Raw genomic sequence first — 22881 nt, 5'->3', positions numbered from 1 at the left:
TTCTATTTTTGGTACAGACAGGGTCTCAGTCTTGCTTAGGCTGGTCTTGAACTTCTGACTTCAACCAATCTTCCTACCTCAGCTTCACAGAGTGGTAGATTACAGGTGTGAGCAACCATGCCTAGTTGATTTTCTCATGTCTTCTTTTTTTTGCAGGGGACAGGGGGTTGTTGTAGTTTTTGGCTGGGGTATATGGGGTCAGCGCCCTACCCACTGAGCCACAGGCGCTGCCCAATTTTCTCATATTTTCTTAAAACATCAATCTTTGCAGTCATCATACATTTCATATCAGCCTAATAAAAGCTAAATAATAATCTAGTATCATACAGTTCTCACTGTCCATTCTGAAATTCAAAGGGAAGAGGCAGAAGTAACTGACGTTTAGTGAGTACATCTCTCTTTTTAAGTATTATCCTTATGATAATCCAGAGAAATACTTGTAACTTTATTGTACAGAGGAGGAATCTGAGCACTGTAAGGTTACTGAGGCCACAGAGCCATTAAGTGGTAGTACCAGCTCACTGTTCTTTCCTAGCAAAACTCCCCAACCCAATCGTAAGTTTGAACCTCATGGCATCCAATTACCTCCCTGAGAGATACATTGCCTCTGTCTGCCTAAATAAGAAGCTAGAGGGCAAGGTTGGAGGGTTGGGGGGGAGATGCAGCAGGAAAAGAGTCTGGGAGAATAGGAAGTCCAGGGTAAAAAAGGTGCAGGGCCTTGTATTCAGGTTTAGGATGTCAGATGTCACTTTGTCACCTGGCAGGGAAACCACAGAAGGGTTTTTAAGATGAAGAATGATCCAGTTATATTTCAGAGTTATATTTAATTACTTTTTTATTTCATATATTTATAGAATACGAAGTGATGTTATAATATACGTATATAATGTGGAATGAGGTGGCACCTGTAGCTCAGTGGTTAGGGCGCTAGCCACATACATCGAGGCTGACGGGTTTGAACCCAGCCCGGGCCAGCTAAAGGAACAATGACAACTGCAACAAAAAAATAGCCGGGCGTTGTGGTGGGTGCCTGTAGTCCCAGCTACTTGGGAGGCTGAGGCAAGAGAAATCGCTTAAGCCCAAGAGTTGGAGGTTGCTGTGAGCTGTGACGCCACGGCACTCTACCGAGGGTGACATAATGAGACTCTGTCTAAAAAATAAAATGTGGAATGACAAACTAATTAGCATAGCCATTACCTCAAATACTTCTTTTGGTGAGAACATCTGAAATTTACTCCTAGCAATTTGAAATATACAATATATTAACTATAGTCAGCATGCTGTGCAATGGAGTTTAAAAAACTAGCTGGGTGCAGGGGCTCTTTGGGAGGCTTGGGTGGGAGCACTACATGAGGTCAGGAGTTTGAGACCAGCCTGGGTAAGAGCAAAACCCCGTCTCCACGAAAGATAGAAAAAAATTAGCTGGGTGTGGTGACGTGTAGCTGTAGTCCCAGCTACTCAGCAGGCTACTTGAGCCTGGAGTCTGAGGTTGCAGGGAGCTACGTTGATGCCACTGCACTCTAGCTGGGGTAACAAAGAACCTTTCTTGAAAAACAAACCTATTACTCTTAAAAAAAACTTTGTACCTTGACCAATGTCTTTCCCCTTTTTCCCCCTATCTGCAGCCTCTGGTAACCACCATTCCATAATCTGCTTCTATGAATTCACTTGTTCTAGATCCCATTTGTAAGTGACCATTTGGTGTTGAACTTCTGCAATGATTTTTAAATTTATTGTATGTTTTTATTCCTTCAATGTCTATCTGTCAATAACCACTAAGCCCTATTTTCATTAGGTGAATAGTCTCTTTGAAAAGGGCAATAAAAATCTTGACATGAAAAAAGAAATCTTGATGTGTTTCTTAAACATGACTTTAAAAAGGGAGGGAATAAGCAGAATGAATCATTCCAAAGAAAGCAAAGTAAATTTTACAAAGCAAGTTAAGAATAAATGCTTAGTAGGATAGCCACAATTTATAATTTAAGCATCACAAAAGTACTTTGAAGGTGGTAAGACTTTTGGTAGCTGACTCCACTTTTTCTGTGTGTACATATACACATGTGCACATTTGTGTGTATATACACATATGTAGAAAACATGAAATTGTATATGTATAAACTTGCAAGTTACCTCTCACTACCCTAAGTCAGGGAAATCAAATCAGTACTAAATAGGTAAACATCTATTTGTTTAGTGTGTTTGCTTTCCTAAAATAATGCTAAACGAGCAAGTCACTCGTGCTACTAATTCACTCTGCTCCTTCTGAAACATCTGATTAATTGCTTCACGGGCTAGACCAACAGTATCTGCTCACTTTTTCATTTCATTTATCAGTGGGCCTAAAATTCCTCTTTCTCACCAATTTGTCAGAGGCAGAACAAAGGAAAGTCAGCTAGTTTACCTTTAAACCAGCCCCTGCTAAATTTCTTATCTGAAAAGTTTTTCTTAAACTGAAAAGTTTCCTGCTTTTCCTAGAAGCCTGGCCTGTTGGGGATACAGCTTGCAATCACCCTGCTGGGTCTGTAAGCACTCTGAAGGAATAATGGCCACAGAAAATGCTGTATGCAAGGCCTAGCAAGAAACATTAACTAGGCCGTTTCCTGACTAGTTAACGGTCAAAGCAAATACCCATTGTAGAGATTTGTATTATGGCCGGGGCAGAGGTCAAGGCACAGCTGGAGCCCTGAAATATGGGTAGGAGAGCTCATATCCCTTATTGCAGAGGAAGACCCTCTGTGGTGGTGCTGAGAGGAAAATTCCTCTTTCCCACCAATTCTTCAGAGGAGATTGATGCCAGTGACATTTTATTCCACAGTGAATTAGCAGGTATTAACACCTCACTAGGAATCTGTGTGTGTGACCACAGACAGGAGGCTGCCCCCACACAAGGCTCAGATTCTGGACTCCACAAGACTGCCCAGACCCTTAAAGTTAATGATTATGGAAATAATAGAAACTGATATGCTTGCTCAGAGAAACTGCTGTCTTTGTTCCCTTCCTCAGCTTACCCTCTGGGCTAATGAGCAAATAGCCTTCAATAAAAGCTGAGTGGAATAAACACTCGGGGCCACCACCAAAACCCCACAAACAGATGGTGATTCCCTGTGCTCCCACCTTTGAAACTTCTATTCTGCGTGTCTTGTCTCTTTCTCTCTCATCATCGTTTCTAACCTTACATTTCTTCAGGTTGAAAGCCGTCAGATCCATGGGTCTTAATGAACCCTGCCCCCAGGGCAGGACCCCGGCTAGCAACCTTTTATATAGCACAAGAAATAACAAAATAAGTAAAACAAACAACCCCCCAAACCTACATTCAGTTCAAGTTTAATAATAAACTGAATTAAAGTCAGTCACATTAGTTCTAACATCTAAACTACTTTAGTTCCATTCGCTTCATGTGCAAAAAGGCACATAGTAGAAAGGGGATTTACACTGCAATGTACGTTAGTCAAGAAGAAGGAGAGCAGATGCGCTTTGGAGGTGGAAGCTACTGAATGGATTCATCAATTCCCCGTTTTCAGACACGGCATGAATGACTCCAATGGCACTCTTTGGAATGGCATTGTTCCAGTGATTCGTCGCCTAGATAACTTTAGGAAGATGGCCCAATGGTGGGACTTGATCTACCAGCTGAGGCTGTGCGTTGAAGAGGCACACTGTTGCTATTGTCAGAGTTTCCAGAGTTTCCGGCTAGAGGGTATAAAACAACACAAAGAAACTACAAAATACTGTTACAGTCCTAAATATCCTTAAGCAATGTATTTGATATTCAAACAAGAAATTCAAACATTCTAACTGCTGATACTTGAAAATTAATCCACTAATCCTAAGAGAACAAACTTCCTATTATAAACGGCATGAATCCCAAGAACTTTAAGGATGTGCCACCTTCCTTATGTTTCCCATCCACATAAAAATTATGTTTACATTATGCTGTACTGTATTAAGTGTGTGATAAGCACTGTCTTAAAAAATGTACATACCTTAATTAAAAAATACTTCATTGGGTGGGGCACAGTCACTCTTGCCTATAATCCCAGCACTCTGGGAAGCCGAAGAGAGTGGATTGCTGGAGTGCAGAAGTTCCTGACCAGCCTGAGCAAGAGAGAGACCCTGTCTCTACTAAAAATAGAAAAACTGGGCATGCGTTGTGGTGGGTACTTGTAGTCCCAGCTACTCAGGAGGCTGAGGCAAGAGGATTGCTTGAGCCCAAGACTTTGAGATTGCTGTGAACTTTTTGATGCCACAGCACCCTACCCAGGGTGACAGAGTGAGACTCTGTCTTAAAAAAATATTGGGCAGCGCCTGTAGCTCAGTGGATAGGGCACCAGCCACATACACCAAGGCTGGTAGGTTCAAACCGGGACCAGGGCCAGATTAAACAACAATGACACCTGCAACAATAAAAAAAAAAAAAAAAAGCCAGGCATTGTGGCAGATGCCTGTAGTCCCAGCTACTTGGGAGGCTGAGGCAAGAGAATGGCTTAAGCCTAAGAATTTGAGGTTGCTGTGAGCTGTGAGCCATGGCACTCTACTCAGGGCAACAGCCTGAGACTCTGTCTCAAAAAAAAAAAAAATATATATATATATATATGTGTATATGTATATATATATATATATATATATATAGCCAGAAATGCTTACAATCATCTGAACTTTCAGTAAGTCTTAATCTTTTTGCTGGTTGACATCTTGCCTCAAACAAAAGTGCAAATGACTGCTTAATCTATGCAGTCTTTCAGTAGGCCAAGTATATCTCCTTTTTAATTGCTGGTTTAAGACATCATATCCCAAAAGACACTACTAGAAATTTTTAGACAATGTTACAGATAATGTCAGTGTCAGAGAACAATTCCAGAGAATGGATAACTAAGTGAAATGTTTTTTCCCAGCTCTGTAAAAAATCCTACTGTCTAACATGTCTGGCTGCCATAATGCACTTCTATTGTGGATAACAGATTACAGAAACTTGTAGTTTATATCATTATGAGTGTACATATATACCCATAACAAAATGCATCTTAGATGAACACAAAACTGAGATGTGCCCCAAAAGAAAGGTGATGTAGGTAGAAACTGTTACATGCTTTTCCTCTCTGTTTCAGTTTCTGAAGGTTGCATTTTCTAAGCAGACTATGTATATAGCAAAAATCCTATTAAAGAGGAACATGACTATGGCCAGTGACACTGCTAAATATCTGGCAGACTAGTCATTAAAAAAAACTTTGCTAAGATAATGGAAGTAACTAATAATTTCTAAGCATTTAAAATGTTCTAGTCATTCCACATGTATTAACTTACTAAAACCTCAGCCTCTAGCCAGGTGCAGTGGCTCATGCCTGTAATCCCAGCACATTGGGAGGCTGAGGTGGGTGGATTGCCTGAGCACACGAGTTCAAGACTAGCCTGAACCAGAGCAGGACCTCACCTTTAAAAATAGCTGAGCATTGTGGTGGGCATATGTCATCCCAGCTACTCGGGAGGCTGAGGCAAGAGAATCACTTGAGCCCAAGAGTTAGAGGTTGCTGTGCGCTATGACACCAGGGCACCCTACCAGGAGTGACAGAGTGAGACCCTGTCTCAAAAAAGAAAAAAAAAAAAAAAAAGATTAAAACCTCAGCCTCAGAGGCAGGTGCTGTGATTGTTCTATAAATGAGGCAGAGTCCTGAGAGTTTACCCAATGTCATAGAGCTTGTCAGTGATGGAGCTAGTAACATGGTCCAGGACCATCTAATAGTACAGCTTGGGCTCTTAATCATCTTACTCTATAGCCAGACTGTTTAATTCAACAATAATAACATATTCAACTACTTTCAACCTAAAGGTTCAAATAACAAAGTCTGATATCCTATCAGAGTTTCTGACCAGCCAAAGAGGACAAAGGCTACCTTTTCACTCACTGCTGCTTCCCTGGTAGCCTCTGAATTTGAGCATAGGTACAGGGTTCAGCTGTGTGGTTATTACTCTCTGTCAACTTCATTGACCAGGGTCATCCCTCCCATATATACAAAACCCAGTGAAGAATACTCCTGGGTAAGACACACTTTCAGAGGGACACTCCATCAGGTTTCTCCTTAAAATTACATAATCATTGGAAGTGGGTGGCAAAAACCTTCTTTCAGAACTTCTGTAATTGTCAGAAATAACATTCTCTCAATATAGATATCTCTAACTTTGGTTCATAAATAACCTGTACTTTTGAACATGGCAAAAAAAAAGACTGGTGGGCACATGTGAATTTATATGTGGCTGCTATAGTGAAAGAGGTAGCAATTTTTTTTTTTTTAAGATTTTTCTTTCTTTCTGTTTTTTTTTTTTTTTTTTTTTTTTTTTTTGGTTTTTGGCCAGGGCTAGGTTTGAACCTGCCACCTCTGGCATATGGGACCGGCGCCCTACTCCTTGAGCCACAGGCACCACCCCAAGGTAGCAAATTTTTAATGCATGGTCAATGAGAAAGAGGTTTTAAGAGAAGCAGCAAGAGTCTAGTTAGCAATTTCTAGTTAGTTTTGCTAATGAAGCTTACATGAGGATTGTTCTTCTCCAGGAGTTCTGTTAATTTTTCCAATAGTGCACTAAGAAATTCTCCAGGCTTTGTTAGAACCCAAGCTGGTTGTGCAATAAAGATCCTCAAGAAGACTCCTCCAACAGCAAGCTTACCCTCTGCTTCTCCAAACACCACAGCAAAATCTTCAGGCAACTTTAAATAGAGAAAAAAACCAAAGTCAAGACGCTTAACAATCATTATTTGTACACGAAGCCAGAAATGCAAACCCTACTAAGGAAATGTTTAGAAAATTAACCAGTTCATACATTTATCATTAATATACCAAATTACAATCCAGAGTTTCATTTTCCCCCAATAAAGTTCGTCAGGGGTGCTTGTATCACTTACTTCAAAAGCAAGTATTTCTATTTTTATGTTTGAAGCCTTATTTTTCAAGGGTTTTAAACCCATTAAAACCCATGTATTTTAATGACAAAGTAGCTATGGGTTAGGAATAAACTCAGTATGAATTAAAATAAAATAGAATAAAACGTTAAAATAAAAGTATGTTTCACCTTCCAGTTTACATCAGGGTTGTCCTGATGAATTTAAAAGTGCCTTGGAGAAAAAGGGGAGGGGGAGATGCCAAATTCAGTCACAAAAAGCACTTTAAGTCAGCGGTTCTCAACCTGTGGGTCACAACCCCAGGAACTGTATTAAAGGGCTGCAGCATTAGGAAGGGTGAGAACCACTGCCGTAAGTCTTAGAGAAGTGAAAGGCAGACTGGGGAATGTTTGCCCTTCCCAGTTACTTTATTTGAAGGCTATGTTACTACCTTTGTCTTTACTTGGTCTAGCATCATTTCTCTAACTATTGTGAACACTTCATCTCCAGAATCAACGTTCCAATTAACTCAGGATTTTCATGTGTCCCTTTAAAAATATATACAGCAACTTCAGGGTTGTCTCTCATGAAAACGCTAGGCAGAAATTTCATTAATGTAATTCAAACCTATAGGAGGAGGTCTGAGAAAAAAACATCTACTGGAAACATCTCAATATTTGGGTTGTTTCACATTTTGCTAAGACAGAATATCGGTATAACTTGTGTTGTGGCTGATGTGAACTGTAACTATTATCTAAAAGTTCTGAACTAGGCGAAAATATATACCTTGGTTTATGTAAAGCTAAATATAAATAAGACTCCCTAGGACCTCACTCTACTTATTTATCAACTTTCATTTCTACCCCTGCCTCAAACTTAAGAAACTTTAAGAAATTCTGAATTATTGGTGTGTCAAGTTTTCAGAGCACACCCTGCTGGCTCATGCTTGGCATAGCTGCTCCCTCTCCCCAGTATGGCCTTAGGTGGCCTGGCCTTCCAACTCACGCCTCGCACTCCCACAAAAAGGATTTTTCTTATGCTTTCTTTGTGTCTTACAAGTTATTTTTTAGTGCATTTACTTGGTCTACTATGCTTTGTTCTACACTGCCTTTTTCTATAAAGAATTTAAATAGCAGCTTTTAAAAAACACATGTAGCGCATATACACATACACATTGAAAATCAGCTTGAGGCACAAGGACAAAGGGAAAATGAGGGCTGGGAAGGTAAGCTCATTTCTTCAGATCACCACATGCTGCTTTCTTCTCCATGTCAAATTCTGTGTTCAATTCTTCCCTCAACTTATAATTAGCAAAGAATGTGAACAGGTTTTTCTCTTAAAAAGTTGTACAAATAAGCATACAAAAAGGTATTCAACATAATCAGCCATCAGGAAATGCAGATATTATTTTACACCTACTAGGATGATTTTAATCAAATGAGACATAATAGCAAGTGTTAAAGAAGATGAGAAGTTAGACCACTCATATAATGTTAGTGAGCAAATTAGCCAGTTTAGAAAACAGTATGAATTCTTCAAAAGAGCAAATACAGACGGCACCTATAGCTCAGTGGCTAGGGCTCCGGCCACACACACTGAGGCTGGTGGATTCGAACCCAGCCCGGACCAGCTAAAACAATGACAACTGCAACAACAATAACAAAAATAGCCAGATGTCTGGCAGGTGCCTGTAGTCCCAGCTACTTGGGAGGCCGAGGCAAGAGAATCGCTTAAGCCCAAGAGTCTGAGGTTGCTGTGAGCTGTGACGCCACAATACTCTACACAGGGTGACAGCTTGAAACACTGTCTCAAAAAAAAAAAAAAAAAGTAGCCGGGCGTTGTGGCAGGTGCCTGTAGTCCCAGCCACTCGGAAGGGTGAGGCAAGAGAATTGCCTAAACCCAAGAGCTGGAGGTTGCTGTGATCTGTGATGTCACAGCACTCTACCAAGGGCGACAAAGTGAGACTCTGTCTCAAAAAAAAAAAAAATACAATGTTACCACATGACTCAAAATTCCACTCCTAATGAAATAAAAACCACATATCCACACAAAAATTTGCACACAAATGTTCCCAATATTATTCAAAATAGTGAAAAAGTAGAAACAATCTACACGTCCATCAAAATAACTAGATAAACAAAATACGGAATATTTGGCAACAAAAATGAAGCACTAACATTTGCTACAATATAGACAAACCTTGAAAACATTATGCTAAGGGACAGAAGCCAATCATAAAAGAGCACAAATTGTGATTCCATTTATGTGAAATGCCCGGCTGAGGCAGATTTATAGAGACAGAAAGTAGATGAGTAGTTGCTAGGTGCTAGGAGGATGAGGAAGAGTGGGAGCTAAGGGGAACAGGGTTTCTTTGGGGGCTGATGAAAATGTTCTAAAAATGATTATGGTTGCCCAATCTGTGAATATAATACAAGCCATTGTACACTTGTGCTATATGAATTGCATGGTTATGTTGATGATAACTCAAATTAAGTCATTACAAAAAAGGAAAAAGAGGCTTGGCACACATAGCACAGTGATTATGGAGCCAACCACATACACCAAGGCTGGCAGGTTCGAATCCGGCCCAGGGCCTGCTAAAACAACAAGAACTGCAACAACAACAAAAATAGCCAGGCGTTGTGGTGGGCACCTGTAGTCCCAGCTACTTGGGAGGCTGAGGCAAGAGAATTGCCTGAGTCCAGGATTTTGAGGTTGCTCTGAGCTGTGACGCTATGGCACTCTACCAAGGGTGACATAGTGAGACTCTGTCTCAAAAAAAAAAAAGAGTTTACGAATCCCAGCTTTAGAATCTCTTGCTGTAAAACCTTCAGTTAAGAAGCTGACACATATTTTTCCTACATGGAAAATTTAAGTATAAAAACATTTACTTTGGGCGACACCTGTGGCTCAGTCGGTAAGGTGCCGGCCCCATATACCCAGGGTGGCGGGTTCAAACCCAGCCCCGGCCAAACTGCAACAAAAAAATAGCTGGGTATTATGGCAGGCGCCTGTAGTCCCAGCTACTTGGGAGGCTGAGGCAAGAGAATCGCTTAAGCCCAGGAGTTGGAGGTTGCTGTGAGCTGTGGGATGCCATGGCACTCTACCTAGGGCCATAAAGTGAAACTCTGTCTCTACAAAAAAACAAAAAACATTCACTTTGATATAATTTATCCCTCATGTATTTCAAAAGTCAGAAACGATCCCTGCATTCTGGGAGGCTGAGGTGGGTGCATCGCTAGAGCTCACAAGTTAGAGACCAGCCTAAGCTAGAATGAGACCCCGTTTCTAAAAATAGCTGGGCATTGAGGCAGGCGTCTATAGTCCCAGCTACTTGGGAGGCTGAGGCAAGAGAATCGCTTGAGCCCAAGAGTTTGAGGTTGCTGTGAGCTATGATGCCATGACGTTCTACCAAGAGAGACAAAGTGGGAAAAAAGTCAGAAACATTACTGAACAGCTCAAAGTCAATTCCAGTACATATTCAAACATCTAAACCATTATTTAAAACATCTAATATTATGTATTACAGTTATATGCTACCTAGCTCTAGCTCTAATAAAATTTCAATATTAGCTGGGCGTGGGGGCTCTTGCTTATAATCCTAGCACTCTAGGAGGCTGAGGCAGTTGGATTGCTTGAACTCAGGAGTTCAAAACCAGCCTGAGCAAGAGTGAGGCCTTGTCTCTACTAAAAATAGAAAAACTAGCTGGGTATTGTGGCAGGTGCCTGTAGTCTCAGCTATTTGGAAGGTTGAGGTGAGAGGATCATTGGACCCATTAAGTGGGAGCACACCAATCCCTTCTCTTCCTCCCCTCTCCTTCCAACTTGAATTGAGTTTTTCTCATATGTGGGCATATATTAGATTGTCTGCTGGCTTCATATTAATATTGAGTACATTGGATATTAGTTTTTCCATTCTCATGATACTTTACTAAGAATGTGTTTTAACTCCGTCCAGGTTAATACAAAAGATGTAAAGTCTCCATCTTTTTATGGCTGAATAGTATTCCATGGCATATGCAAACCACAGTTTGTTAATCCATTCCTGGGCTGATGAGCATTTAGATTGTTTCCACATTTGGTAATTGTAAACTGAGCTGCAATAAACAATCTAGTACAAATGTCCTTATGATAAAATGATTTTTTTCTTCTGAGTAGATGCCTACCAGTAATAGGGACTGCGGGATCAAATGGGAGGTCTAATTTGAGTTCTTTGAGGATTCTCTGTACTTCTTTCCAAAGAGGCTATATTATTTTGCAGTCCCACCAACAATGTAAGTGTTCCCTTCTTTCCAGATCCATGCCAGCATCTGCAACTTTGAGACTTTGTGATGTAGGCTATTCTCACAGGGGTTAGCTAATTGCTCAGGGTGGTTTTGATTTGCATTTCTCTGATGATTAGGGATGATGAGCATTTTTTTCATATGTGCCTAGTGATAGATGGGATTGCTCTTTTTGTTAATTTGCTCTTTTTTTGTTGATTAATTTGAGTTCTCCAAGTCCATGGAGATCCTAGTTATCAAGCCTTTGTCAGATTCATAAAATGCAAAATCTTTTCCCATTCTGAAGGTTGTCTATGTGCTTTGTTGTGTCCTTAGCTGTGCAGAGACATCCTTTGGCTTTTATGATCAGGTTAGAACTCCACCGCTTGAAGACTAATTACAAACTGATAAGCACATACAATGGACTCCTGAAAATACCTAAAAGAGAATGACATTTCCATTACTACTTATTTCAAACCCTAATCCTACATAATTACTATCATTTTCTTAATAAAACAAAAATATTAAACAGTAGGGTTTTGTTCAGTATATACTGTCTCTCTTGCTATAAGGAAGTAAACATACAGTGTAATCTGTAATCTTTCAGGCTTCTTAAAAAATCTGAGACTCCTTCAACTGAAAGAGTCTGGAAATATCCTTTCTTTTTTTTTTTTTTTTTTTTGAGACAGATCCTCAAGCTGTCACCCTGGGTAGAGTGCCATGACATCACAGCTCACAGCAACCTCCAACTCCTGGGCTCAAGCGATTCTTCTGCCTGCACCTCCCAAGTAGCTGGGACTACAGGCACCCACCACAATGCCCGGCTATTGTTTTTAGTTGCAGCCATCATTGCTGTTTGGCAGGCCTGGGCTGGATTCGAACCTGCCAGCTCAGGTGTATGTGGCTGGCACCTTAGCCGCTTGAGCCACAGGCGCCGAGCCAAATCTGTAAATATTCTATAAATAAGTTGCTTTTAAATTCATTGGCAAACCACTTTTTTTTTTTTTGAGACAGAGCCTCAAGCTGTCGCCCTGGGTAGAGTGCGGTGGCATCACAGCTCACAGCAGCCTCAAACTCCTGGGCTCAAGCAATTCTCCTGCCTCAGCCTCCCAAGCAGCTGGGACTACAGGTGCCCCCCACAACACCCGGCTATTTTTGGTTGCAGCTGTCATTGTTTGGCAGGCCCGGACTGGATTTGAACCCACCAGCTCAGGTTTATGTGGCTGGCGCCTTAGCTGCTTGAGCCACAGGCGCAGAGCCCAAACCACTTGTTAACAGGTAAGAATTGTCATAAATACATTAATGACATACAAACCTTGCATCTAAATTAAAAGAGTGCATGTAATTCTAATGCATGAACTTTATAGATGCTATCAAAAAAAAATTCTGTATGTGCTGTTCCTGTAAGTTCCAAATCAATACCCTAGCCTGCTTTGCTGCAATTTCTTTGTATGTAATACATCATTGGTAATGTTCTAAGCCAACTCTAAACAATAAAAATGAAGTTTTCTTTGGATTTCATAACACTATCTTTAATAACACCTCAAGTATATCATGTGAATAATTTTCCTAACATTTAATTACTGTTTATTTTATTTGAATAATTTTTTAGCAATAAGAAAAAGTTAAAATGACAGTGGCATGGTCTAGGAAAAGTTAATAACCCTACCAATATTTTGCAAAAATGATCCTCTATGATTGTGCTGCAAAAACTTGCAAATGAGGTGAAGAATGCTGTCTTAAGTACTCTTCTGGAAAAAAACGCACCCCCTCCAACAAGAAATTAAATTTTTGTCAATTTTAGATATTAGAACATAAAATCTTGACTAACTCTGTTAAACACAAAATATAATTATTTCCAAAACATAATTTTAATGTTTGGGAAGATAATCAGCAATCTTTTCAAGATGACAAATGACTTGAGAACTGGAAAGAAAGGCAACAGCCATTAGGACTCCACCAGTAAGAACAACCAAATAGAAAGTCCTATGACAGGAATGAAATAGCCATGCTCAAGGAACAGAAAGAGGCCAGTGGGCTGGAGCAAAGTAAATACCCATGGTATGTGATTCCTATTTAGTTAATACCCTAGACATGTCTTCTACTTCTGGGTCTCCAAACCCCATGGTGTGTGTGTTTGTGTGTGTGTGTGTTTGGGGGTAGGGAGTGCTGCAGAGCATCACTGCCTGAGTTCGGCTTCCTATTCCATCCTCCACCCTCCACCCTCCACCCCAACCTGTGGAAAATTTGTTTTCTATGAAACCGGTCCCTGGTGCCAAAAAGGTTCTGGTCTGTGGCCACATAACAGGAGCTGAGCAGTGGGTGGGAGGAAAAACTGTCCTCCGTGAAACCAGTCTTTGGTGCCAAAAAAGTTGGAGACCGCTGTTCTAAGTCATCTGTTTCCCCTACAACGCTGATGAACAGTGGCCATCAATAAACAACAAGCAGAGAAAGGTCCTGTCCTACAGTTAAACTTATTTGTCACAGTTGCTTCACAAGAGCTAAGAAAACCCCACTTTTGGTGAGCACTGAACAGATACAACATTTAAAAGAGAATAAGTACAACTATGAGGAGCCTGGCAGTATATTCCCTAAGGCGTGACAATACAGTTCTTTATGTATAGTTACCACTCAGGGCACTACCCTCCTACCAAATCTCACAATCTCAACATCCTCAACTATCAAGCATCTGGGAAATTCTGAGGCGTTTCCAACAGCTGTTCTTCAAGCCACTTCACACGTGGCAGCCTTGCCTATCTCGACCTTGAGCCAATCAGTCAACAAGCTAGCAGCCCCGCCTCACCCGGCAGTGCAAACACCTTAAGAAGGGATCTAGGAGAAGACAGGAAACCGCGGGGTTTACAGGACACCCCCTAACGTCAGATCCGGCAGCCTTCTCTGCCGCCTCCGCCTTACCGGAAGTCGCCCGGGTAACGAAGCAAAATGTACGGAGGGGCGGTGCCTCTTCCAGCAGCCAATGGGCTCTGCCCACCTCCCTCCTCCGTCACGGTTTTGTCAAATCGTGGATTGTGCCGTTTGGAGAGCGGGGCGCGGAGGCGGCTACGGAAGCCGAGCGGGGCCAGGCGCTCCAGTCACTCAGAAGCAGGGAAACCGGGAAACAGGGCAAGATGGTTTACATCTCGAATGGTGAGTTGGAGGGCCTGCGGCGGGGACAGCTGACCTGGAAGCCCAACCCCGGGTTTCTTCCATTCTCGCTCGCTGGGCCCGGCGCAGCTTCCCGGGGCTTAGCGCCCCGCGGCCGGGTGGAGCCGGCTGCGAACTCGCTCCCGCTTTCGGCGCACGGCAGATGGTCGCTGAGCCGGCGGCTGTCGGGCGCCGAGACCCCCTGGGTGAGGACGGCGCCGGGGTCCCGCCGGCCTCGAGCTGAGCATCGGGAGTCCGGTGACCTCGCCCTTGTACAGCAAGTTTCTGACTGTGGATTTGTGAAAGTGGTCTTTCCTCCCGGGCGTCGGCATCCTTATCTAGTAAGACCTCGACGTCCACACCGTGTACCTCGCGCTTGGTCCTCGCGCACTGTTTACAGCGTTATTCGCTTGTCGCGTCTTTCATTCTTTATACCAGTCCTATTCGGGAAATATTTTATTATCCCAGTTTTATGGATGGAGACTCACAGGGATCGCAAAGGTGGTAGACAAGTGAACGGTAATGGCGGAGTCGGGATTCAAACCCTGAAAGGCTGGCGTCCGCGTCCTTTTGTCATCTATACTGCCGCCTCCTGTGACGTTTAAAAAGGTCGGGCACGTTAAAGGAAAGCTTTGGGTACGCTTTTTCCTCAGGAGAGGGTAACTAGTCATACATGCAACTTTGTGCCCGAATTTTAAGGGACGCAGGAAGACGTACCATTCCCTCTAGGAGCAAGTTAATTATTACCGAATAGAGAGACCAAGAGCCACTTAATTCTTTGAGTTGACAAAGAAAATGACAGAGGCAATATGGATGGGTCAGATCAATGCCAGAAATGCCTGCCCACTTGTTTGACTCAGGTGAAATCCCTTCGTGCAGTGGTTGCATTTGAGTCATCTGTTTATTTTCAGAGATGAGTAAGGTAATCAGGGAGAAGTCTTGTGGCTGATTGCACTTCGCGTTTCTTTGCTGTTTTCAAAATCTCCCCTCCCCATCTCCCACTTAAAAATCTTTGAAAACAAGTAGGTTTGTGGACACTGAACAGCATCAGTTTCATGTTGGTTCTGAGCACTTGCACTCTTTGTTTTATATCTTTTGTGATTAGGCTAGATGCTTCTATTTATGCATTGTTGAATAATTCCTTATATTTGTGGTGTGTCATTGTGTATGCATTATCTTGATTCACATAAACAGCTGGTTAGGACCTTTTATTTGTTGTTTATTTATCTCACTGTTATAGTTGAGAAATGTAGCTGCATTCAAGCATCTTATTTCCCTCTAGAGATGGGTGTCTACCTTCAGAAAGTAGTAAAGTACCAAAAACAAAGGATTGAAGGTTCCCAATTAGATCCATCTTAGAAAGACTGTATTTATCCACACTTCATACTTGACAAAATATTTTTCTCAATCAGATGACTAGTCCTGGACTATTTTTTCTCACAAAAGGATCACAGCAACCAATGAAGCAGAGCAAGTGAGGGGAAGAACCAAGCCTATCACACATCCTTTGACTTTGTATAGATAGCCCTTTTTACTCTATAGCTTATTGAGAGCATAGATAAGTGGATACCTGAAAGTAAGGTGGTCAAGGAAGGAGGTAAATCCTGGTGGAGGGTATGGAGGTAAGTGGAGTGAAACCCTTGAAATGGAGGGGAGAGGTAGTTGCTGTTTTTCCCCCAAAATGTTTTGACCTCTTGATCTGCCAGGCTGAAACTCCAGTATGCTACTCATTTTGTAGCTTCTGTTAAAGTTGAAAAATATATAGTTTTGCATATGGAATCAATTATTACAATCAAGAACATTCTGGTACAGCAAATAGTGGTCATCTTAATGAAGCACAAGCCAAATTTTCTTCAGTACTTAGAGCATACATACTCTTTGATTTGTAAGAATTTTATTAAAATAACTGATTCTAAAGGCTTGTAAGAGTATGTATTAACAATCTTTTTATTCAGGCAAGAGACTTTGCAAGTGAGAAGAAATGCTGTGAACACTTTTAGGAATGAAAGTGATGTGAGAATTCTTTATATACACTCATCTCATTGGTTTCCTCAAAATATTTGAAGAAAGGTAGTTTGCGCTCAGCACCCATAGCACAGTGGTTATGGTGTCGGCCACATACACCAAAGGCGGCGGGTTCAAACCCAGCTAAACAACTGCAACAACAACAAAAATAGCCAGGCGTTGTGGCAGGCGCCTGTAGTCCCAGCTACTTGGGAGGCTGAGGCAAGAGAATTGCTTAAGCCCAAGAGTTGGAGGTTGCTGAGAGCTGTTACATCACGGCACTCTACCCAGGGTGACATAGTAAGACTCTGTCTAAAAAAAAAGGGTGGCGCCTGTGGCTCAAAGGGGTAGGGCGCCAGCCCCATATGCCAGAGGTAGTGGGTTCAAACCCAGCCCAGGCCAAAAACTGCAAAAAAAAAAAAAAAAAAAGAAAGGTGGTTCATTTCTCCATCAGCCAGTTATGATGTGTTGAGGTTGGCATTCCCATCAAGGACAATAACTACCATGGCTTCCTGTGCTTTGACCAAACTCAGATATGTGGCCTTCTGGCCAGGCTCCTGCGGTTTCATATTGTTGGAGCATTCACTGTATCTCTGGGGATTGCAGCTTTCTATAAGTTTCCTGTGGCTGAACCAAGAAAGAAGGCGGCATTTGCAGATTTCTACAGAAAGTATGATTCTATGAAAGATTTTGAGGAGATGAGGAAGGCTGATATCTTTTAGAGTGTAAACTGATTTTGGAATATAAAGAATTTCTTTGGATTGATTTGCTTAGAAATTTGTCACCTATGTTCCTGAGCATATGAGTAATAAGTAATTAACAAATTAAAAACCAATAGTTGAATAAAAAGGTTATTTGTAACACCCATGTTCATAGCAGCATTATTCACAATAGCCAAAATATAAGCAACCTAGATGTCTATTGGTAGATATGAGCGGATAAACAAAATGTGATATATATTACAAAGGAATATTATTCAGCCTTACAAAAGGGAAAAGACATTTTGACACATAACATGAAAGAACTTTGAACACATGCTAAGTGCAATAGGCTGGTCATAAAAGGACAAAAATTGCATGATTCCTCTCTTTCAAGATTTCTAGAGTAGTCAAATTCATTAAGACAGAAGAATAGTGCTCGCCAGGGCCTGGGCAGAGGAGGTAATGAGGAGTTAGAGTGTAATGAGTATAGAGTTTCAGCTGGGGAAGATGAACAAGTTCAGTATATTTAATGATTAAAACAGTAAACTTTTATGTATATATTGCCATAAAAAAAGAAAATATTTAAATAGAATGAAGGCACCCACCAAAATTACAAACTGAAGGTAAGCATTTGACATATTAAAGAAATGTGGAGCTTTACTTTTTTGAACCTTTAGAATGGTGATCACATAATAGATTTCTCCTGGGGTTGACCATTTAGAACAAATGGACAAATTGAAACCTGAGTGTCATTGTTACCTAACTAATTAACGGTAATGCCTTTTGGGCTAGAGATTTGTAGCACTCACTGAAGTTTCTTTATGCTTGTCTGTAGGACAAGTATTGGACAGCCGGAGTCAGTCTCCATGGAGATTATCTTTGATAACAGATTTCTTCTGGGGAATAGCTGAGTTTGTGGTTTTGTTGTAAGTATGACATTCTTCTGTATTAATTGATGTTTATTAATTGATATTTAAGTTGACTGAAGTACATTGAGTACATTATATTGGGTATCCTAAATGAGCTCACCTTTTCCAGAAAGCAGTTTTTAATAGTCATTTTTAAAGTAGCTTTACAAAGGGAAATTAAGACTTGCTTAGTGATAAAGCTGCTGCTACCAAACATGATTGTGAATGTCTGTTGGTTTGGTAAGCTGTTGCCTGTCTTAACTTTGGCCATAACCACTTCAACCTGTGGCTAGGCCTGTCCATTTTGATGCCAAATGACTGTGCATCAGTTTCTATTCCTGGTTTACGTTTGTGTGTGCAACTTTTAGTCCATATTATACAATAGCTACCTAAGGGGAGTTATATCTTGATTTTAAAAGAATTCCCAAGTAGTGAACTTTTTTTTTTTTCTTTTTTGAGACAGAATCTCACTGTGTCGCCCTCAGGAGAATGCCGTGGCATTATAGCTCACAGCAACCTCTAACTCTTGGGCTTATGTGATTCTCTTGCCTCAGCCTCCCAAGTAGCTGGGACTACAGGCGCCCACCACAATACCTGGCTATTTTTTTGTTGCAGTAGTCATTGTTTAGCAGGCCCAGGCTGGGTTCAAACCCTCCTGTCTCGGTGTATGTGGCTGGTGCCCTACCCACTGAGCTACAAGTGCCACCCCAAGTAGTGAACTTTTTAAAAATGAAAAGTTAATACGGAAGAGTTGAAAATGTAAACATTCCCATAATTTTGAGCAGTTTTTAATTAAATGCGTTTTTTGGTCTTTCACATGTTTGTTTTAGGAAAATTGTTAAGTCTTGCTCACACCTAAGTTTGGATATATTGATGTATTTGAGTGTCTCATGGTCAGAGAACTGCAGGGATGTAAAGATGTAGGAGACAGTGCCTTAATTGATTTTACTCTCCTCATTTTTTTATTCTAAGGAGTACTTGGATGGTCACGATTGTGGGAGGTAGACATCAAGGGAAGTTATTCCATGTGGAAGAAGCCATGTGGTGGATGGCATAAAAGTTTGAATATCAGGCTGTGGTCTTTAGGCTTAATTTGGTTGTAGCTGTGGCTTAGAAAGTTTTAATTTTATGGCTGTATGTGGCCTAAATTAGGAGGGTAGAATGTACAAAGCAAGAGATGCTTCCATAGGAAAATACAACAAGGCACACAAGAGATCCTAAATGACCTAGTACAAAACTTATTTAAAGTCTTATAAATTTCACCTGCTCCATATTGTTTGTAAAAGTACTATTTAAACTTAGTTCAATTCTTCCTCCTCCACAAATTCCATTTAAATGGATTTCCAGAAGCCCTGTGCCTCTGTTACACCACCCTTGGCCTCTCCTTCCCCAAAGTAGCCTCAAAGAGGCTATTGGCAGGGGCACTGAATGTGAGATACTGTAAGGCAGACTCTGGAATCTGACAACTGTTTTAGAATGGAGAAAGGTCAAGGATGACTCAGGCTTCTTGCTGTGTCTACGGGAGTTATTAGCAAATAAGAAATAACAAGAAAGGGTGGATTTGACACACAACATAGCACACTGATTGGGCACACTGGGCTAGATGGTGGCACCCGGTTGGCTGTAAGAAATGTGTGTCCAGAGCTAAGTAGGTTTAGTCATCTTCCCACAGAGATGATAGTTAAAAGCATGGAAATGTATTTTATGTTGTTAAAGGTAGTACCTCTGTTTTTTGCCCCTTGTTGCAGTTTCAAAACTCTGCTTCAGCAAGATGTGAAGAAAAGAAGAGGCTATGGAAACTCATCTGATTCCAGATATGATGATGGAAGAGGGTATAGCGTTTTGTGTTGATAATAGTTATTTTTACCTCCTTGTATATTTTAATTAAATTAAGCATTTTAGATCAAAAGAATTGATGGGAATTAAAAGTTTAAATCCAATTTCACAAAATTAATGTATTATTTTATATTAAAAGTCAAGTTGCCGGGTGGCACCTGTGACTCAAAGGAGTAGGGCACCAGCTCCATATGCCAGAGGTGGCGGGTTCAAAGCCAGCCCCGGCCAAAAAAAAAAAAAAAAAGTCAAGTTGCCTCTGATTTGATAATCAGAGTTAATCTGGCAAAGCTAAAGTACACATTAACTGTTGGATAGGAAAAATCTAAATTAGAGGATGAAAACTGACAGCCAACATTGAAATCTATAGAGAGTTCATCTTAGCTACTAATAAGAAACCCCAGAAGGTGGAACAGCAGACATCACATGGGCTTTCCACATAGCAGAAATCAGTTGGAGTTGGGAGTGAGCTGGGCATTTGCACAAGGTGCAGTCAAGATAGGACTCAGTTTCCTTGTGTGCATTAAGTGTCTGGTTCCAGTAAGTGTTTGAATTTTTTGACTCCTGACCTAAATGTTCCTACTTTGAATAATGTTTTAGGGTCATGTAATGTGTTGAAAAAGAAAAGGATCCAGTTGAGTGCTTAAATGGAAGCAATTAAAGTTGTATTTACTAAAAGTAGATAATAAATGTTTCTTTTATTAGGCCACCAGGAAATCCTCCCCGAAGAATGGGTCGAATCAATCATCTGCAAGGCCCAAGTCCTCCTCCTATGGCTGGTGGATGAGGAAGGTAACTTAAAATCTGAAATTATCTTGTGGGATTTTATAAAATGTAATGTGTTGGGCTTTTTATGGAGATCCAAATTTAATAACTCGTAACTCTTCCAATGTTTTCCTTTAGGTAAATGTCTGCTCTAAGAAGCAGACAAATGGACAAGCACATTCATAGCAGAAGGAAACCATCAAGAAATGAAGGGCTGACCACAGTGGACAAATAGATGAATGTGTGTGTCTAAACAAGGATTGCTCTGTGTCTTCACAGATGAATGAGGTCAGGCTGGGAATTCTCTCTGCAGGGAACTGGCCTGACTGACATGCAGTTCTATAAATGCACCTTTTGTCTCATCTTTTTTGTATAGTTTACTAAAATCTTAATAGTTTTAATAAGTAAATATTTTTAGGTTGCAAAAGTGATTCTTCATCTTTATATATTTGAATCACAAACTCTGAATCTGAAGAAATAAAAAGGTGTGCATTCAATACTGTAGTGTCAATTTTTCAATTTCTGAAATACTGTTCATTGTCACTTTGTTCTTTATAAATAAATCACATTGTATTTATTTCAATACTATGCATATAATGTCTGTGCTCTTGAATTTTTACCTTTAATATATTTACTTCAGGAATCTTTAATTGTATCTAATTTGCTACCAAATATAATTATCAGGGTATTTATAAAGCCATCACCAAGAAAACCGAACTACCAAATGAAGATTTGCTAGCTAGTCTTTAAAATCATGGACTTCAGTGCCATCTTGACAAATCTGAATTTTATGCCATTGTTTAAGATCCTGGCTATTGGTTTTAACTCTCATCTGAATACTGGTAACTTCCACATTTTGTCACTAGAGTAGAAGTTCTAGGAGACGAGGGATTTTGTCTTTTTTACCCACTCCTTTGAAAAATGACTTCATTGTAATAGGCACTGAAATATTTATTGGAAAAATGAACTATATAGTTCTATGTCTGTGTTTAATGGGCTTTAAAGAAACCAAAGTGTTCAGGTGAAAGCTTTTTTATATCCGTTCATCAGTATTTATTCAACTCTATTTGTCAAGAAGTAGGGATGCAGTGGTATATAAGACACTGGTTTTCGAAGAGGCCTGAGGTGACATGAGTTGAAATATGAGAAAGAAAGAGCCAGCTGAGGGAAGGCAGGAACAGCAAGTGCAACAGCCAGATGGGAAAGGCTTGGTATGTCTGAGAAAAAGCAAATGCCAAGGAAAGGGGAGAGTGGTGTAAGGTGAAATTAGAAACGTAGCAGGAACTAGAGTAAATATGGTCTTATAGACAGTGATTAAATTCTGTTCCTGGAGCTCAAAGGGAAGTCATGAGAGTTTATAGAGCATGGGTGTGGGCCAGGAGTGCACTTCATCCACATTAGGAGGGTGGATTGCCTGAGAGTTGGAGAACAGCCTGAGCCAGAGCTAGACCTCGTCTCTAAAAATAGCTAAGTGTTGTAGCAGGCACCTGTAGTCCCAGCTACTCCGGAGGCTGAGGCAAGAGAATCGCTTGAGTCCAAGAGCTGGAGTTTGGGAAGTTGCTGTGAGATATGATGCAAGGGCACTCTACCCAGAGCGACAAGGTGAGACACTGACTCAAAAAAAAAAAAAAAAAAAAAATAGGGCATGGGTGTGACATTTAATTTTTGGGATAACTAATTGGTGGTATTTTACTAAGCAGAGTGCTAGGTACATAGTATCGGTTGTCTTAACTATAATATTTTAAACTAAACTTGGGTAACTGAAAATCAGATCAAAGCGGGACAAGACAAGGAAATTGAGTTAAGAGGCTACAGATGAGTCTTGAGCTAAATAGTAGCAGCAGGAATGGAGAAGCAGATGAATTCAAGATAGATTTTTAAAGACTGCAGGATTTGCTGATGAGTTAGTTGGATGTAGAAGCTGTGGACAACTGAAGAATCAAAACGACATTTACTGAGATGGTGAATTGAGTGTGTGTGGGGGGAATCAGAGGTCCATTGTAGACATATGGTATACTGTGCAAGTTTGCAATTCCTTATAGATATCCAGATGGAGATAACAAACAGGCAGTTGGTTATTAGTCTGGGTCTCAGGTCCAAATTGGAAATATATATTTGGGAGTCATCTTCATAGTTAAAGCCAGTAAGTGGATAAAGTAGTTCAAGGAGCGCAAGGGGAGGAGACCTACCCCTAGAGAACTCCCAACATGAGAGGCTGCTGGACTGAGCATGGATGTTTAAGAAGAGTGTACGGCGTCGGGGAAGTCAGGAGGAGAAACACTGTCAGAAGGAAATGAGACATTGGTCATAGGCCCGCCCACCGTAGCCACTCAAAAATCCACGAGTACTGTGTTGCCAGCCCGGTCGCCACCACCGCCCGCCCACACTCCTGCGCT

General features: G+C 40.9%; 2 protein-coding genes across 3 annotated transcripts; one reads left to right on the top strand and one right to left on the bottom strand.

Annotated features, from left to right (window-relative positions):
- Positions 1-3582: 3582 nt before the first annotated feature.
- On the bottom strand, positions 3583-14131 carry LOC128591410 (dnaJ homolog subfamily C member 13-like; the record flags this gene model as incomplete). Its single annotated transcript, XM_053598848.1, has 3 exons — positions 3583-3636; positions 6524-6697; positions 13934-14131. Coding segments are annotated over 3 exons (426 nt in total), but the record flags the coding sequence as incomplete, so codon positions are not given.
- SELENOK (selenoprotein K) lies at positions 14121-20912 on the top strand. Of its 2 annotated transcripts, XM_053600752.1 has the most exons (5): positions 14121-14277; positions 17815-17905; positions 19636-19719; positions 20426-20512; positions 20624-20912. In XM_053600752.1, exons 1-5 carry the CDS (start codon positions 14259-14261, stop codon positions 20625-20627), a joined length of 285 nt encoding a protein of 94 aa, XP_053456727.1. In that variant the 5' UTR covers positions 14121-14258; the 3' UTR covers positions 20628-20912. The 2 variants fall into 2 exon arrangements, with proteins under 2 accessions (XP_053456727.1, XP_053456728.1); XM_053600753.1 differs by lacking the exon at positions 20624-20912 and having other exon boundaries at positions 20426-20516.
- Positions 20913-22881: the final 1969 nt, after the last annotated feature.

Source organism: Nycticebus coucang, chromosome 8, assembly GCF_027406575.1.
Source record: "Nycticebus coucang isolate mNycCou1 chromosome 8, mNycCou1.pri, whole genome shotgun sequence".
In the NCBI taxonomy this organism is placed as follows: Eukaryota; Metazoa; Chordata; class Mammalia; order Primates; family Lorisidae; genus Nycticebus; species Nycticebus coucang.
This window is presented reverse-complemented; position numbering and strand designations above follow the sequence as displayed.